Source organism: Diorhabda carinulata, chromosome 4 (genome assembly GCF_026250575.1).
Source record: "Diorhabda carinulata isolate Delta chromosome 4, icDioCari1.1, whole genome shotgun sequence".
Classification (NCBI taxonomy): domain Eukaryota; kingdom Metazoa; phylum Arthropoda; class Insecta; order Coleoptera; family Chrysomelidae; genus Diorhabda; species Diorhabda carinulata.
Genome location: NC_079463.1, coordinates 22,680,456 through 22,700,185, shown reverse-complemented (window position 1 = coordinate 22,700,185; position 19,730 = coordinate 22,680,456). Strand labels below are relative to the sequence as shown.

Here is a 19,730-nt window from a genome sequence, read left to right as displayed (position 1 = left end):
GTGGGGGGTCAATAGAAGCTTAACCTCCAGTTTGTGGGGTCGCCACCATTGTCCTCCGGCCGCGATATCTCGGAAACTAATCGTCTTACAAAAAGTTTGTAAAGACATAATTTGTTGCGAATTCTTTTGCCTACAAATATGTTTGTATAACTTTTTGCCCTAAATTTAAAATTAAAGAAGTTATAAGCAAAAAAGGGAGTAAAAATTTTAATAAAAAAATTTTTTTAAGAATATATTTACAATAAAAAAATCAAAAATAGTTTAAAAATTTCGTTTTGACCGGATTCTCATGAGCATTGACGAACCCGGTTAACTTTAGAGCGCTGTAACAGCGTTTTAAATGAATAAAATTAAAAAAAATACAGACAAAAATTTTTCTCAAAAGATCATCTACAAAATTGATCTGAGGTAATTTTTTTCTAATATGTATAAAAAAAGTTATAGATCAAAAAATATTTTTATAAAAAAGTCCTCAATTTTTTGCTTATAACTTGTTTAATTTTAAATTTAGCTTAACCTTCAGTTTGTGGGGTCGCCACCCTTGCCCCCGGCCGCAATGTTATATCTCAAAAACTGCGTCTTACAAAAAATTCGTGACTTAATTTGTTGCAAATTGTTTTACGCACAAATATGTTTATATAACTTTTTGCCCTAAACTTAAAATTAAAGAAGTTATAAGCAACAAAGTGAGAAAATTTTTATAAAAATTGTCTTTTTTGCTCGATAACTTTTTTTTATATATTTTACCAAAAAATTACCTCGGACTAGGTATTGTCATTCAAATGTTTGCATGTTGTTTCCAACCACAATCTTCGGAATTTTGATATTTTTTGAGCCACAACTGGACCTGGTGATATACTAGGAGACTGTGAAAATGAGCTACATCTTGTGTTGGAGGCAGCGATGATAAATTAAATGAAACAAAACTCGCAGTTTCATTGATTAAATTGAAAATAAAATCCAACATTTTCAATAAGTCTACACGTGACAAAATATGTAGCACAACTAAGAAAATAAAATGAGGTAGAAGAAACAGCTGAGCCTATGTATAATAATAATAGGCGTAGCAACCAGAAGTTCATTTGTCCTCAAACAGTAACTTAGACCTTTTTTACCTGCTTAACATTAGGTAAGTTGAATTTGGTAAGTTCTATGGTAAGGAAAACAGTTGGGAATGTATAAATAAAGTTGTACGAATTTAACAAAAATTTTTTAACAATATATTTACATTAAAAAAAAATCAAAAATAAGTTAAACATTTCGTTTTGACTCATGAGCATTGACGAACCCGGCTAACTTTAGAGCGCTGTAACAGCGTTTTAAATTAATAAAATTAAAAAAAAATACAGACAAAATTTTTTCTCAAAAGATCATCTACAAAATTGCTCTGAGGTAATTTTTTTGTAAAATGTATAAAAAAAGTTATAGAGCAAAAAAGAAAATTTTTATAAAAATTATCTCACTTTTTTGCTCATAACTTCTTTAATTTTAAGTTTAGGGCAAAAAGATATATAAACATATTTGTGGGCAAAACAATTTGCAGCAAATTATGTCTTCACGAATTTTTTGTAAGACGCATAGTTTCCGAGATATCGCGAAAAAGGTGAAAAAGGTGTTTGCACCCCTTTTTCCAACATGCCGGTCGGGGCAAGGGTGGCGACCCCATAAACTTGAGCTTAAGCGTCTATTGACCCCCACACATGTTCCAAAAATAAAATTGCGTCGTCTAAAAATTGCAATATTCGGTCCTTAAATTGTAACAATTCAATGGGCTATTTAGTAGTGATTGTAATACTATTAACAAAGGGCAAAAACATCTCAATATTTGGATAAAAGAAAAAAGTCAGTAACACAACAAATATATCAAATGAAACAACATCAATAAACCATAGAATAGTGAAAAAACTAGTTTTGACTTTAAAATTCTGAAAATTCTAGTAACAGAATCAAGCATAAAATAAAAATTGTAAATGGTTCTTATTTGTAACTATACCATAAGATAAGTGATCTTTTAATTTATTCATTTGGATTGTAACATTTTTAAAAAGAAACATTTTGCCAGAGAGCTATTTTTACTCAGATAAAATATGGTTTGGTTCTCACATTACCATTGGAAAGTTTGAATGAACTAGAATAAAATTTCGATGTACCTTGTAACAAAGAAAGTAGTTATGGAACATTGTTATTTTAAAACAATAAGAAATTCTTCTCTGAATCATTAGTGAACTGTTTCAATAATTAAATGACAAAACCTTTGCTTCCCGATTAGCGACTAATATATTTGTAACAAACAAGTACCAAAAAAAATTTGAAATATTAGAATTCTCAATACATTGTATTATAAATGAGAGTAAAATTCAAAAAATTCTCAAAAGATGATAGTGATTAAATTAATAGTACCTGAGAAAATATATAGAATAAGACATACCTATAACCTGATAACAGTAATATATAGAAGTTAAACCTGGGTAATAAACAAAAAGACACTGAGTAGAATAATAGCAGCAAATATGAAGCAACTAAGGAACGAGTATGGATAGGGTAAGAAATAAGATAATTACAGAAAAGCTCAAACAGTAACCAAAAGGAAATCTTCAGTAGCTGTTAGTGGATCGCCGTTTGTAGCTAAAACGGTTACATCATCAGCGAATGAAGCCATTTTAGTGTTGTTGGTTAGTGGTATATTTGATGTTTATAAAAAGAAAAGCAGTGGCCCTAAGACACTACCTTGGGGGACTTCGGATTTAACAAGAAAGAAATTAGATTTCTGGTCTGAGAATCTTAAAGAAAAGGAAAATAATATAATAAAACGAGTATGGATAGGGTAGGAAAAAAGGTAATTAAAGAAAAGCTCAAACAGTAACCAAAAGGAAATCTTCAGTAGCTGTTAGTGGATCGTCGTTTGTAGCTAAATCGGCTACATCATCAGCGAATGAAGCCATTTTAGTGTTGTTTGTTAGTGGTATATTTGATGTTTATAAAAAGAAAAGCAGTGGCCCTAAGACACTACCTTGGGGGACTCCAGATTTAACAGGAATATAATTTCTGTTTTGAGAATCTTACAGAAAAGGAAAATAATATAATAAAACGAGTATGGATAGGGTAGGAAAAAAGGTAATTACAGAAAAGCTCAAACAGTAACCAAAAGGAAATCTTCAGTAGCTGTTAGTGGATCGCCGTTTGTAGCTAAATCGGCTACATCATCAGCGAATGAAGCCATTTTAGTGTTGTTTGTTAGTGGTATATTTGATGTTTATAAAAAGAAAAGCAGTGGCCCTAAGACACTACCTTGGGGGACTTCGGATTTAACAAGAAAGAAATTATATTTCTGGTCTGAGAATCTTAAAGAAAAGGAAAATTATAGAATAAAACGAGTATGAATAGGGTAGGAAAAAAGGTAACTACAGAAAAGGTCAAACAGTAACCAATTGATTGGAAATCTTCAGTAGCTGTTAGTGGATCGTCGTTTGTAGCTAAATCGGCTACATCATCAGCGAATGAAGCCATTTTAGTGTTGTTTGTTAGTGGTATATTTGATGTTTATAAAAAGAAAAGCAGTGGCCCTAAGACACTACCTTGGGGGACTCCAGATTTAACAGGAATATAATTTCTGTTTTGAGAATCTTACAGAAAAGGAAAATAATATAATAAAACGAGTATGGATAGGGTAGGAAAAAAGGTAATTACAGAAAAGCTCAAACAGTAACCAAAAGGAAATCTTCAGTAGCTGTTAGTGGATCGCCGTTTGTAGCTAAATCGGCTACATCATCAGCGAATGAAGCCATTTTAGTGTTGTTGGTTAGTGGTATATTTGATGTTTATAAAAAGAAAAGCAGTGGCCCTGGGACACTACCTTGGGGGACTTCGGATTTAACAAGAAAGAAATTATATTTCTGGTCTGAGAATCTTAAAGAAAAGGAAAATAATAGAATAAAACGAGTATGAATAGGGTAGGAAAAAAGGTAACTACAGAAAAGGTCAAACAGTAACCAATTGATTGGAAATCTTCAGTAGCTGTTAGTGGATCGTCGTTTGTAGCTAAATCGGCTACATCATCAGCGAATGAAGCCATTTTAGTGTTGTTGGTTAGTGGTATATTTGATGTTTATAAAAAGAAAAGCAGTGGCCCTGGGACACTACCTTGGTGGACTTCGGATTTAACAAGAAAGAAATTATATTTCTGGTCTGAGAATCTTAAAGAAAAGGAAAATAATAGAATAAAACGAGTATGAATAGGGTAGGAAAAAAGGTAACTACAGAAAAGGTCAAACAGTAACCAATTGATTGGAAATCTTCAGTAGCTGTTAGTGGATCGTCGTTTGTAGCTAAAACGGCTACATCATCAGCGAATGAAGCCATTTTAGTGTTGTTGGTTACTGGTATATTTGATGTATATAAAAAGAAAAGTAGTGGCCCTAAGACACTACCTTGGGGGACTCCAGATTTAACAGTAAATTAAATTTCTGTTTTGAGAATCTTACAGAAAAGGAAAATAATAGGATAAAACGAGTATGGATAGAGTAAGAAATGAGGTAATTACAGAAAAGCTCAAACAGTAACCAAAAGGAAATCTTCAGTAGCTGTTAGTGGGTCGTCGTTTGTAGCTAAAACGGTTACATCATCAGCGAATGTAGCCATTTGAGTGTTGTTGGTTACATGTATAGCAGTAGGTCTAAGAGACTACCTTGGGGACTCAAAATTTAATAGGAAAGAAATGGTCTGAGAATTTTACAGAAAAGGTCCCATTCGATAAGTATGATTGGAGAAGAAGATAGTAATACTTAAAAGACAGTTTTTTAATTTAAAGAGTAGACCTCGGTGCCACACCTTATCGAAGGCCAGATAGATGTCTAGGAATACCGCGTTACAATACTTTTTGTCTTCAAGACCCTTGCAGATTTCATTTATTAACCCGTAAACTTGTTGGGTTGTAGAATGGTGTTCCCGAAATCCAAATTGATGATTAGGTATTAACTCCATAAGATCATTATCCGTGTTTATCCTTTTTATTAGGAGCTGTCCGAGAACTTTGCTTACTGTTAGCAACAAACTGATAGGTCTGTAGGATGAGGTGTCTTGTAGGGGTTTGCTTGGTTTTTGCAGTTATCTTTGTGTTACATAGTAATTGTTGGATTCTTCGTATCTCTATGTCCAACATTCATTACATTGCGCACTTTGTGACCTGCGTTTTCCAATTCAGCTTTGATATCCTCGGGTGGTATAGAGTAGTGAAGATGTCTTATGGCGATTCTGTATGCATGTTCCTCCTTTATTTGATATGTGTGGTGAACTACGTTTTATTCGTTATGATGTCTCATCAATTTTCTGTAGGTTTCTACTGTGTGAGCTGAGATCTTAACAGTTTAATTAGGTAGGGTTTTGCTGTAATACGTTTCTCGCTTGGTGGGTGTTTCTTCGTTGGTAAGAATGCTTTTTTTATATCACTGAGGTGTACATCTGTTACATTATTTTGCGAATGGGGACGAATGTTAAGTATGGATGGTTTAAGGACATGATTTGCAGAGTTTTGACTACTGGAATTTCAATTATTGTTATTGAGAAGGTTGTTGAGGCTGAAGAGGTATTTACATTTGTGGTGGATTTTGTGCGAAAAATTCCAGTTTTTGCCAGCATGATAGCTTCTGATTATTAAGGGGGATGTACCCTAGGCGCGAATATTTTTGATTTGGGAGGAACATGTCCCCCAAGACTGTTTAGGGAGCCAGCTGCTTAACTGATTTTCTGTGATGTTTTCTCTCTTTAATTTGCTCCCGGAGAATTGGAAGAAAGGACAAAACTGATAGCACATATGTGCTTTCCTGGGCTGCTTGTCGGACACCACGTATATGGGAAAGAATTTTGATTGTTTAGGCATGGCATAAAATCTTAATTTGAAATAAATGCGGATTAGCAAACATTGCAGCTTATAAGCAGAACGAGTACTAGTACTTGTTGAATATTTATTTTCAAAAATACACTTACAGGTTATATAATAGTTTCTCCTGCCTTTTTACTTGGATAATTTTAAATTTATTCCCATTTATAATGACTATGAATTCAATGAGTCATCTGAATTGTGGTACGTATTAAAGGTGACAAAAAATTACTTTTTTTCATACTGTACTGTAAACTCGACTTTACAGTACTAATTTGAGTCTGGAAAATGGCACTTTACGGTATCCTTGTACTTTACAGTACTCTTGAATTCTCCCAATCCAAAATTCAATATGTCTGCCTTTGTTTACAATGTTACCTTAGTGACTTCGTTAATTTTTATTTTTTTAAATAAGAGGATAATCGAAGGAGCTATTTTTCAGTAAAATTGTCAAATGTGAGATATTTTAATATAATTTTGTTTTTTATTTAAAGCCGAAAACAGTATGAGAAAAAAATATATTACGATATATGTCTGTGCTGTTATTATTACGGTACTCGATGAGATATTCTTGACTCGGCTCCTTCGTCGCCTCGTCCGTACTAAATCACTTCTAGGACTTATAACGTAAATAATTATTCACTTAGTAAACACAGAATTTTGTCGGACCATCAATAAAATAATGATTGAGTACTTACTTGATAAGAAACTGATAATGTACCAATTATTGAATTATTTCGGGGACAAGTATGATTTTATAATACCACATTATTCGACAATTGTAGATAATGAAATAAATATTGAGATTGGTTAGGTTAGGTTAGGCTAGGTTCATTTCAGTATTAGGTAACGTGAAGAATAGTATGGATAGCATTAAAAAGATCTGTTGTATTGTGTCTTATATCTTAAATTCAACAAGTCAGGAGGGTAAACCATTATCCACAAGAGAGGTTGTTCATTTTTTGGAATCCATCAAATATAGGATATTGTAAGAATCGTGATTCTAAAACCGGTTACATTTATTTTTGCGTGTATTGTGAAGAAAGTCTTTCCCAACAAACAATTTCAAACATCCTGAAGCTACACTTCACCAAAATAGTAGCGACAAACAAAAGCATTTTGTATTCAATATACACGGTTGATTACAACAACAAAAAATGTTGACTGCATTGACCCATATTTATTCTGTTATTTGATTTTATAAAGTTTTTCATTGATTGCTTTTAAATCTCCAATTTCACAATCAAAAAAGAAGTACGGGTTATCGCAAAAGAATTGATAATTGAATTTATTCTGAAAATATCTAAGTACAGCTGATATATACATTAGAAATGTCTTTTAAAGATTATTATTGACAGTTCCAGAGAAGCATAAATTCGTAAATATTAGTTCGGGAGACATAAAACTAGGTATAACATATGCCACATGGGAAAAAATCTTAACTAGTGGCGATTGTGCTTCATTATGTAGATTGTTTTTCTCATAAACCATATTCAGAAGAAATGTTAGGACAAAGATTCGATTTTAAGTATTATACCTGAAGATAGTAAATTATTCTACTATAAGTTTATCCAACAATCTAATGGGTTTGTGGATGCACTTCGATCTAAAATGATCTATTATTTCTTGTTAGAGCTTGACATGTAGGCTACAGTTACAGTCCCAAAGTATTCTTTGGTTAAGTTTCCGCTTTTAATGTCAATCGAACGGAATACCCAGTAGTCCATGATCCCACGCATACAATATTATATATACCAGTTTTATACTGCAGTCGTTTGTGTTTTTCTTTTTAATCCAAAAAAGTTATCGTTCAAATCTCAAATTGTTTTTTACTGAGGTCTATATTTATAGATATATGCAAGTTTTCAGTTCTAATTGTTATTTATGCAACAAGTGAGTGAAGTAATACTTTTCTTCACGATTACGACGGTTTGACTGAGTGCGGCAATTCCTACTAGTGAAAAAGAAGTTACTTCACTCACGAGTTACAAACAAATTTTTTTCTACGTCCGTAGACTTTGATAAGGATCGTCTGGAGCTTGCAACAGAAACTTATCAATTTCTTTAGGGCCAAATGTTTTAGATTTTTTGGGTCTATAGCAAACTGATTTATGTTTCAAATATCCAATGAGTTTCGAGTATTTACTGATGTCTACTTCGTTATTTACCATTAGGGTTGTGAATAAGTCAACAAAAGTATTGAAGACACATTTTGGATTTAGTTTCCAAGTAAGCTAGTAACACTCTTTCTATAAAGCTGTTTGTGCCTTTTTTAGTACGACACTCCATAAAAAAATGCATTCGTTTAAATACTGTCCCCCGGATTTCTCGGGGAGAAGATTCATAGTCGCTGCAGTTGCCGATTCAACATCTTTTGGTGTGCAGTTTAAACTTTCTTCACTATTACTCTTCATCACTGATGATAATATTGCACTCCTTTTAATTAGACACAAAAAGGATTTTCTTGAACGAACTTTCGGTAATTTTTTTCACGCTAAAAAGAGGAATGAATCAGATGTTATAATTTTAAACCATTATTTGGACACCATGATAACGCGTCATCAACTGAACACCCATTTTCAGTTTGTACAAAATATATTAGATAATTTGCTATCAGTTCTGCGATTGTTTTTTAAAAATGAGTTTGAAATATACAGAGTGGGCCAGGCGTTTGAACGTTACGAGTGGGAGCGGCGCGGGTGGTGGGGATGAGTGGTTCGGTTCCCAGAAATTTAGTCGCCATGGATCACTCCACCGGAGCGCAACGTGCATTTTGCATTAAACGTTATTACAAAAATGGCGATTCGTGCGCTATTCTTCGGCGTTAGTTTGGATTACATGACTTGAATCAGTGTCCGAGGGAAAATGTGATTCGATCGTGGGTCAGAAACCTCGAACCTATTGGTGCGATGCTCAATCAGAAGCCTACGGTTCGCCAAAGATCAATAAGAACAAGTCACAATTCAACAAGTTAGAGCTTTAGTTCAACGTAATCCTGATCTATCGACTCGCAAGCGATCAGCCGAACTTGTGGTATCCAGAACATCTTTGCGTCTTTTTTTGCCGAAAAATCTGAAATATCACCCGTATAAAATTCAATTTCTGCTGAAATAACAGCCAAATGATTTAATTTAATTGTTGGAATAATGTTGGAACGCTTTCAGAGTTTTAACAATATTCTGTTCTCCGACGAAGCCCATTTTCACTTAAATGGGCATGTTAATAGACAGAATTGCCGTTACTGGGCTACAGAGAACCCACGCGCAAAACCTCGAAAGCTTCTACATTCGCCGAAAGTAACCATTTGGGCGGCGATATCAGCGCACGGAATTATCGGACCCTATTTCTTTCAAAATCAACAGGGACAATCTGTCCCTGTAACTTCTGAACGATACATAGCCGTGTTAAGGGATTTTTTTCTTTCCGCAAGTGCATCAATTTGAAGCCTATAATCGTACGACATGGCTTCAACAAGATGGCGCGACATGTCATACTTCTAATGCCTCGGCGTAAACCAGTTGGGAAACTGATATCTCTTCGAGGTGACATTGCATGGCCGCCTAGAAGTTCGGACCTAACACCACCGGATTTTTTATGTAGGGATACCTGAAAAGTACTCCAATAACCCAACCAAGCTTAATCAGTTGAAGAGCAACATCCGAGAAGAAATAGCAGATATTCCCCGCGCAATGTGCCATCGGGGTCTTACCAATTTGACATCTATATTCGAGGAATGTTTGCAGCGCGATGGTGCACACCTGAATGATGTTCTTTTTAAGAAATTAATTAATAAAATGAAAAATTGTATGTGGATTATATTTAGTTTTTTTTATTATAATTTTTTTAAATTCGCAAAAATTTCTGGCATAATTGATCCATTAAACTGTTTAGAAACATAGTTTGTTCACTCTCAAAATTAGTTGCACAATAAACGTGATTACTTGAAAACAGAAGTAATTTCAAAAAATATTTTAACCTTTAAGTATTCTTAAAGGAGAAACCCAGCTATTTTCAAAACTATGGTGAAGTTCTCTTTACCAATTAGTAATTAACAGAGGGATTAAAATCAAAAAGAATGTATTGACAAACTGATTACAGACTAGATTACACTCTAGTATAAATTGGGTGTTTTGTTAGCAATAAATTAGCTGGATAGAATTGCAAACCTGATAAGTATTATAAACAGTCAACATTTTTCAAATCATATAATTAATAAAAAAAATTTTCCATTAGCTCACATGGTACCGGCCGCCATGTAGAGGCTAATTGTTACTGTATTTGTTTCCATTTCATTCTCCAGTTTTCAATTTTTCAAAGTGTTAAAGGTACTATAAAGAATTGTTTATTAATTAATTATTGTTTCGGGACTATTATTATTATTATTAATTTACAGCCCGTTTTTAACTTTTATTTGTGTCTAGTTTATTCAAAAATCATCATGGTATATACTATACATACTTAATTAAATCAAAACCTTTGATATTTGGCTAGTTATTGAGTTAGCAATATAAACTTTGGCTTTGTGTATACCAGCTTCTCTTCTGCTGGTTGCAAGCTGATCGTAGACGAAAAAATAATCCAGCAAGAAATGAAATTCAAATATATGGGTATAGAAGTATCCGGATATGGTGATATTGAGACAGAGGTGAGGCAGCAAACAATAAAAGCAGCAAGACACTATATGGAAAAACAAATACGTAAGTATTGAGGCCAAGTCAAGAACCTACAAAACTGTTATTAGGCCCATACAGACGTACACGACAGAAACTCGGCCTGTTACATCAAAAACAAAAAAGCTCCTGGAAACCAGCGAAATGAAAGTCCTACGAAAAATTACTGGAAAAACGCTCCCGGGCAGGGAACGTAGCGACGACATAAGGCAAAAATGCAGAGTGGAAAATATAAACATAAGTAGAATGAGCGAGGAAAGAATAGTAAGGATAGCACGAGACAACTCACCAATGGAGAGAAGAAGTATGGAAAGGCCACGAAAAAGATGGAGTGATAATCTTACCATCAATTGAGACAATAGGCATGCTGCGAAGACTGAACAGGCTCTAAACTAATAAGCTAGAAAGAAAACCTAGTAAGCTACCGTCTCAAGAAGGGAAGTGTTCTATTTTTTGAGCTAGATACACCTCCCCCCTCCGATCCTGGCAGGCGAGTAGCTTTTGAACTATGACCGTATATATTGAAAAGAATAAAGTGTCCAAAGTACCAGTATTACAAATACGGTACAACCGTACCGTAGGGAGGAATAATTTTTGTATGCATTTCGATTTCACAATGGGCATACTGTTACCTTAATCACTGCCATAGTACTGACTTCGTTTAAACTGCACTAGCACGTTTCAATCTAATACAATTTACTAGCTTACTAAATTATCCTCAAGCCTCATATATCTCGAGCATTAGAGATAAATTGAAAAATATTGTTACATATACAGTGAGCAAAAATTAAATTCTGTTAAAATATTAGAAATAAACCACGACTTATCTTTGTAGAAGAGTATCTAATATTTATTTCATAGGCCAAATTAGTTACATAATCCTTTTCTATTTAGTAGAATATTCAAAATAGCGTCATGGTGTATGTTTATTGACAGATATGTAAAAAAAACATTATAGATGTCTTGGAGATTTCTAATTATCCTATCGGTTGGGTATTTTTTAATAATTTGTTAATTTCAAAAACAATTTAGCTCAGTTAGGGTGAATGGTTTGTCTGAACTTCTAAAAATATTGAATTCAATTATGGTAGACTAGTTAAGTTGTACGATGTTGAAAATTTCACTCCCAGTCATTTCTTTTATAATTTTTTGTTAATTCATGACATTTAACCGATACAGCCCGGTAATTTTTCTCTTTTTATTGTCTGGCAAAATTATATTATTTAATTTAAATTATCTTCTGGGTTTATCTTTCTTTAATTTAGGCTTTAGATCGGACGATTATTTTGATAGAGCTGAAAACCTGGCTGGTGCCCATTTATGAATATAACCCGTAGATTTTTAGAGTAATAACTTCTATAGGATCAAGATAATTTTTGGCATATGGACAATTTCTTTCTTTTTATTAAGCATGGCAATAACATCGTAATCCAAAATTAAACAACTAACACTATTTTCATTAAATGACAGGTACAGCTATACTTTTATGTAGAATAGGGCAATTCTTGAAAACTACGCATTCAAAATGTCAACAAATCAAAATGTGCTAATTCGGTGGAGCTCATACCTAATTGTCTTTAGTATATTGTATGAGGTTTCTTTCTTTTTTTAACGAAATAATTTTGCCAATTAGTAATTTTACGAGAAAAACTGACCGAAGGCCTCGCAATTTTGTCAAATATCAGTTTTTCGAACAAAATTACTGATGGAAAAATTTCGAGTTAAGAAGAAATTTATCCTTAAAAGAAAAGCTCGAGTGTTTTTTGTCAAGATAAATTAATGAGCAATCTTTAATACGATGTCTGGCTATTAAATAATGAGACTGGTTACGAAAAAGGGTTTTATTATAAAAATTATGCTATATTCGAATGCTCCACTTCAATATATTCCTCTCCTATCGCCACACACCTGTCCATACGTTTTTTCCATTGATCGAAGCAGTGCTGGAAGTCTTCTTTGGTGAGTGCCTTTAGGAGCTCTGCCGTTTATTGCTTCAACGCTTCCCTTGACTCAAATCGGGTCCCTTTCAAAGCAGATTGCATCTTCGGAAACAAAAAAAATCGCACGGTGCCAAATCTGTTGAGTATGGCAGGTGTTCGAGCACTGGAGTGCGCTTACTGGCCAAATACTGCTTCACAGATAGCGCGTTATGGGCAGGTGCGTTGTCCTTCACTACTCGGGCCATTTTTTAAAAACTCGTTCTCGCAGTGTTGCCAAAACTGACAAATAGTAAATCTGGTTGACAGTCTGATCCTCTGGAACCCATTCAGTCATCACGATGCCGTTAATGTCGAAAAAAACGATCAACATTGCCTTGAATTTTGATTTGGACATCTTCACTTTATAGATTTTGAGCCATTCAGGCGTCTTCCAATGCGTCGATTGTCGCTTTGTTTCAACATCGTATTGAAAAATCCAAGTTCCATCGCAAGTAATAACGTTTTTGACGTAAGAGCTTTTGGTCAGGAGTCAGATTTTTTGGCACCAACTTCGCACACACTTTTGTCATATGTAATTCCTCGTGTAAAATTTTTCTAACCGTTCCTTTATTGGCGTTTACAATTTCGATAATCATCCGGATGCTCATTCGGCGATCTGCACGCACAATTTGGTTGATTTTGGTCACTGTTTCCGGAATTGAAACAATCACAGGGCGATCTGGGCGCTGATCATCTTCAGTGCTCTCAAGGCCGTCACTAAAGCGCTTACGTCACTCAAAAACACCCGCACGAGATAGATAATTGTCCCCATAGGCCCCTTGCAACAATTTATAGCCCTCAGTCAACTTTTTGTAATGGAATTATTTTCGATAGTTCGTAATTTCGTACTTGACAAAACTCTCCATAAATAATCTCCATGTTGACGCTTTAGTATTTTTTGTAGATTGCGGGTTTGCTTTTTCTATATTTTTTGTTATTTGTTGAGTCGAAACTTCCCTAAAACAACGCATGTTGTATTGTTTCAGTATCAATTTTCAACAATACTTAAATAACAGGGAGGACATCAAAGTGATGTAGACGCTCAAGAGAAACATGTATTTTTATCGGTTATAAAAATCGATGCACCTTTTTTATCGCTGTCAAAATGACAAAACAGTCATCTTTAAATGACAAATTTTATATAGGAGTTAATTTATCCTTATAAAACTCCCTCAATACTATAATATATAGGTAATTCGTAACTGTCTCTTGAAAAAAATTAACGTCATCCTTCAATACTCAATAGGAAGGACAGTAGGGATGCAAATTGATTTTGTTTATTTAAAAATTAATTGATAGATGTTCAAAACAACTTGGCTGTAGCTTAGATTTTTTAAAAAATAGTTTCAAAATGGTAGATTAACTTTTGTCTTTGCCTTCTGTATTTTCAGAAGGTTTGATTGAAATTGAACAGATGAAAATCATTTTTCACTTTCAAAGAGAGTATAAAATTGTTTTAAAAGTAAGTATTACCAAGAAAACATGTTGCAAAAATTTAAGTGCATACTGTAACCAAATAAAAAAATGAATAACCGTCGCGTCGTCTTATCTAGACGACTGGTTCTAACTTTGGCTAAAAATTATTTATTATAGCTGAAAAGGATTTATTACTCGTACATAATTTTAAAAATATTTCAAGCTAAAACAAAATTGTGGATATCTAATTGTCTATTTTATATTTTAGGATCACTGTGGATAATTTTAACAAAATTTTTCCTACTGCACCTGGACTCGACCAAGATTTGGGAAGTGTTGGGATGCTGTTAGATTCATTTGATAAAGACATGTCAGAATCTCTTGATTTGTCGGATTACTATTCCGGTAGTAATAAACCAAAAGGTACTTTTTAGATAAATCATCAATATAAAACTTTTCTTGAATGAGAGAACATTATAAGATTGATATTTTCAGTTCAGGCACATTTGTTGATTGTGCCACTACTTAAGTATTGTGCAACTATAATTCAGAAACATTAACGAATTCCAACTGTTCAACACAAAAAATAAATGAAACAAAGGTGAACCAAGGATATTTGGTAAAGTATTGTAGGATGAAGTTTACAACAACTCGGCTCCGTCTCGCCAGCATCGCGAAGTCGAAAAATTGCATTAAGAAAATGCCAAAATTAGTTGATTTTTAGGTACTCTGTAATTTTCATAGTAACGGCATACTTAAAGTTGCGGTGCTAGGAAAACGTGATGCTAGCAACGCAATGAAAATAATCACAAAACATTAATTGTTGAAGTAATAAAATATGGTACTTATTAGGTGCTGAAGAGTCAATATCGTGAAGGTGCCCGAATAATTAATGGACGAATTAATTTCTGTGAGTTAACGGATCTAAAAATCACGTATCTAAAATTAAAATCGATACTCAATAAGATATCAACTAAGCAGAAACATTAGGTGCTAATTAGGTGCTGGTGGGAAATTTAGTTGACGAAAATCATATGCGAACCGGAGAAAAATTAAGGGTACCTGATAATACTATAAAAAGGGCAAAATATAAAATGAATTTATGGGTGATAAAAGCCATAGAGCTGCCAAGAAGTATGCAATACATCCAGGGGATTATTTTTTATCTTCGAAACTGTTAGAGAATGAGGTGCTGATTAAGTGCTCACTAAATTATCAGGAAACAGTCAAGAAATATTATTTCTACAGTGTTTGGAGACCTTAAAAACATCATGCAAGTCCTAGTAGGTTTTTTTCCATTTTGAAAACTGACATAAAATTAAATGCTAATCAGGTGCTTACTAAATAATCGGGAGACAGTCAAGAAATATCATTTATACATTGTTTGGAGACCTTACAACCACTATGCCTGATGTACTAAGTTCTAGTAGACATTTTTTACTGCTAAAACTGACATAAAATAAGGTACTGATTAAGTGCTCTCTAAATAATCGGGAGACAGTCGAGAAATATCATTTCTACATTGTTTGGAGACTTTACAACCACTATGCCTGATGTACTAAGTTCTAGTAGACATTTTTTACTGCTAAAACTGACATAAAATAAGGTACTGATTAAGTGCTCTCTAAATAATCGGGAGACAGTCGAGAAATATCATTTCTACATTGTTTGGAGACTTTACAACCACTATGCCTGATGTACTAAGTTCTAGTAGACATTTTTTACTGCTAAAACTGACATAAAATAAGGTACTGATTAAGTGCTCTCTAAATAATCGGGAGACAGTCGAGAAATATCATTTCTACATTGTTTGGAGACTTTACAACCACTATGCCTGATGTACTAAGTTCTAGTAGACATTTTTTACTGCTAAAACTGACATAAAATAAGGTACTGATTAAGTGCTCTCTAAATAATCGGGAGACAGTCGAGAAATATCATTTCTACATTGTTTGGAGACTTTACAACCACTATGCCTGATGTACTAAGTTCTAGTAGACATTTTTTACTGCTAAAATTGATATAAAATGAGGTGCTGATTAAGTACTCACTAAATAATCAGGAGACAGTCGAGAAATATCATTTCTACATTGTTTGGAGACTTTACAACCACTATGCCTGATGTACTAAGTTCTAGTAGACATTTTTTACTGCTAAAACTGACATAAAATAAGATACTGATTAAGTGTTCACTAAATAATCGGGAGACAGTCGAGAAATATCATTTCTACATTGTTTGGAGACCTAACAACCACTATGCCTGATGTACTAAGTTCTAGTAGACATTTTTTACTGCTAAAATTGATATAAAATAAGGTGCTGATTAAGTGCTCACTAAATAATCGGGAGACAGTCGAGAAATATCATTTCTACATTGTTTGGAGACTTTACAACCACTATGCCTGATGTACTAAGTTCTAGTAGACATTTTTTACTGCTAAAACTGACATAAAATAAGATACTGATTAAGTGTTCACTAAATAATCGGGAGACAGTCGAGAAATATCATTTCTACATTGTTTGGAGACCTAACAACCACTATGCCTGATGTACTAAGTTCTAGTAGACATTTTTTACTGCTAAAATTGATATAAAATAAGGTGCTGATTAAGTGCTCACTAAATAATCGGGAGACAGTCGAGAAATATCATTTCTACATTGTTTGGAGACTTTACAACCACTATGCCTGATGTACTAAGTTCTAGTAGACATTTTTTACTGCTAAAACTGACATAAAATAAGATACTGATTAAGTACTCACTAAATAATCAGGAGATAGTCGAGAAATATCATTTCTACATTGTTTGGAGACTTTACAACCACTATGCCTGATGTACTAAGTTCTAGTAGACATTTTTTACTGCTAAAACTAACATAAAATAAGATACTGATTAAGTGCTCACTAAATAATCGGGAGGCAGTCGAGAAATATCATTTCTACATTGTTTGGAGACTTTACAACCACTATGCCTGATGTACTAAGTTCTAGTAGACATTTTTTACTGCTAAAATTGATATAAAATAAGGTGCTGATTAAGTGCTCACTAAATAATCGGGAGACAGTCGAGAAATATCATTTCTACATTGTTTGGAGACTTTACAACCACTATGCCTGATGTACTAAGTTCTAGTAGACATTTTTTACTGCTAAAATTGATATAAAATGAGGTGCTGATTAAGTGCTCACTAAATAATCGGGAGACAGTCGAGAAATATCATTTCTACATTGTTTGGAGACTTTACAACCACTATGCCTGATGTACTAAGTTCTAGTAGACATTTTTTACTGCTAAAACTGACATAAAATAAGATACTGATTAAGTACTCACTAAATAATCAGGAGACAGTCGAGAAATATCATTTCTACATTGTTTGGAGACTTTACAACCACTATGCCTGATGTACTAAGTTCTAGTAGACATTTTTTACTGCTAAAACTAACATAAAATAAGATACTGATTAAGTGCTCACTAAATAATCGGGAGGCAGTCGAGAAATATCATTTCTACATTGTTTGGAGACCTAACAACCACTATGCCTGATGTACTAAGTTCTAGTAGACATTTTTTACTGCTAAAATTGATATAAAATAAGGTGCTGATTAAGTGCTCACTAAATAATCGGGAGACAGTCGAGAAATATCATTTCTACATTGTTTGGAGACTTTACAACCACTATGCCTGATGTACTAAGTTCTAGTAGACATTTTTTACTGCTAAAATTGATATAAAATGAGGTGCTGATTAAGTGCTCACTAAATAATCGGGAGACAGTCGAGAAATATCATTTCTACATTGTTTGGAGACCTAACAACCACTATGCCTGATGTACTAAGTTCTAGTAGACATTTTTTACTGCTAAAATTGATATAAAATAAGGTGCTGATTAAGTGCTCACTAAATAATCGGGAGACAGTCGAGAAATATCATTTCTACATTGTTTGGAGACTTTACAACCACTATGCCTGATGTACTAAGTTCTAGTAGACATTTTTTACTGCTAAAACTGACATAAAATAAGATACTGATTAAGTGTTCACTAAATAATCGGGAGACAGTCGAGAAATATCATTTCTACATTGTTTGGAGACCTAACAACCACTATGCCTGATGTACTAAGTTCTAGTAGACATTTTTTACTGCTAAAATTGATATAAAATAAGGTGCTGATTAAGTGCTCACTAAATAATCGGGAGACAGTCGAGAAATATCATTTCTACATTGTTTGGAGACTTTACAACCACTATGCCTGATGTACTAAGTTCTAGTAGACATTTTTTACTGCTAAAATTGATATAAAATGAGGTGCTGATTAAGTGCTCACTAAATAATCGGGAGACAGTCGAGAAATATCATTTCTACATTGTTTGGAGACTTTACAGCCACTATGCCTGATGTACTAAGTTCTAGTAGACATTTTTTACTGCTAAAACTGACATAAAATAAGATACTGATTAAGTACTCACTAAATAATCAGGAGACAGTCGAGAAATATCATTTCTACATTGTTTGGAGACTTTACAACCACTATGCCTGATGTACTAAGTTCTAGTAGACATTTTTTACTGCTAAAACTAACATAAAATAAGATACTGATTAAGTGCTCACTAAATAATCGGGAGGCAGTCGAGAAATATCATTTCTACATTGTTTGGAGACCTAACAACCACTATGCCTGATGTACTAAGTTCTAGTAGACATTTTTTACTGCTAAAATTGATATAAAATAAGGTGCTGATTAAGTGCTCACTAAATAATCGGGAGACAGTCGAGAAATATCATTTCTACATTGTTTGGAGACTTTACAACCACTATGCCTGATGTACTAAGTTCTAGTAGACATTTTTTACTGCTAAAACTGACATAAAATAAGGTGCTGATTAATTGCTCACTAAATAATCGGGAGACAGTCGAGAAATATCATTTCTATTGTGTTTGAAGACCTTAAAACCACCTTGTTTGATTTACTAAGTCCTATGGCTCTATGACTTTTATCACCCATAAAGTTGAATGTATTGCAACGTTTTCTTTTTTCCGTTCAGTATTTTAAAATTTTTCTCCCGTTCGCGTATGATTTTCGTCATCTAAATTTCCCACAAGCACATAATTAGCACCTGATGTTCTTGCTTAGTTGATATCTGATTGAGTATCAACTTTAATTTTAGATACGTTCATTAATTATTCGGGCACTTTCTCAATATTGACTCTTCAGCACCTAATAAGCACCATATTTCATTACTTCAACAATTAATGTATTGTAATTATTTTCATTGCGTTGCTAGCATCACGTTTTTCTAGCACCGTCACTGTCAAAATTACAGAGCACCTAATTAGCACCTAATTTTGGCATTTTATAAATACAATTTCTCAACTTTGCGTTGCTGGTGAAACGGAACTCGGCAAATCTAGACTGGCTGGCGCTCGTTTTGGCAAATATTACGCTTGTAAACATAACGCTCTTGTCATAACGTGTTTACGTACAACGTTTTATCTAATTCAGCGCTTTTATAATATTTAATATAGAATCTTCAATTACAATGAAAATATTAATGTGGAATCAAAAGGTGATAGAAGTATTGTTACTATGGAAACAGGTCTTGAACTATAATTACTATGGAAGCGGCGATTTTTCAAAAAAAGTCCAAACAAGTCAACAGTAATTACTTGAAATGTCTTCTTATCAGACATTCCATTTGAACTAAGAGAGTCTGCAATAATGCTGCAGTGGGTAGTTTAATACCTGAAAAATCAAGAAGTGGATACGCCTTGGCCTACCAAATATTTGAAAAAT

At 33.6% G+C, this 19,730-nt stretch overlaps 1 protein-coding gene across 33 annotated transcripts in view; it reads left to right on the top strand.

The window, feature by feature from the left end:
* LOC130892931 (inositol hexakisphosphate and diphosphoinositol-pentakisphosphate kinase 2) overlaps positions 1 to 19,730 on the top strand; it is a 138,576-nt gene that overhangs the window by 107,386 nt on the left and 11,460 nt on the right. For all 33 annotated transcript variants that reach the window (XM_057798661.1, XM_057798671.1, XM_057798657.1 and 30 more), the window contains one exon: positions 14,209 to 14,363. In XM_057798661.1, the coding sequence (XP_057654644.1) occupies positions 14,209 to 14,363 (155 nt within the window). The remainder of the gene's footprint in view (positions 1 to 14,208; positions 14,364 to 19,730) is intronic.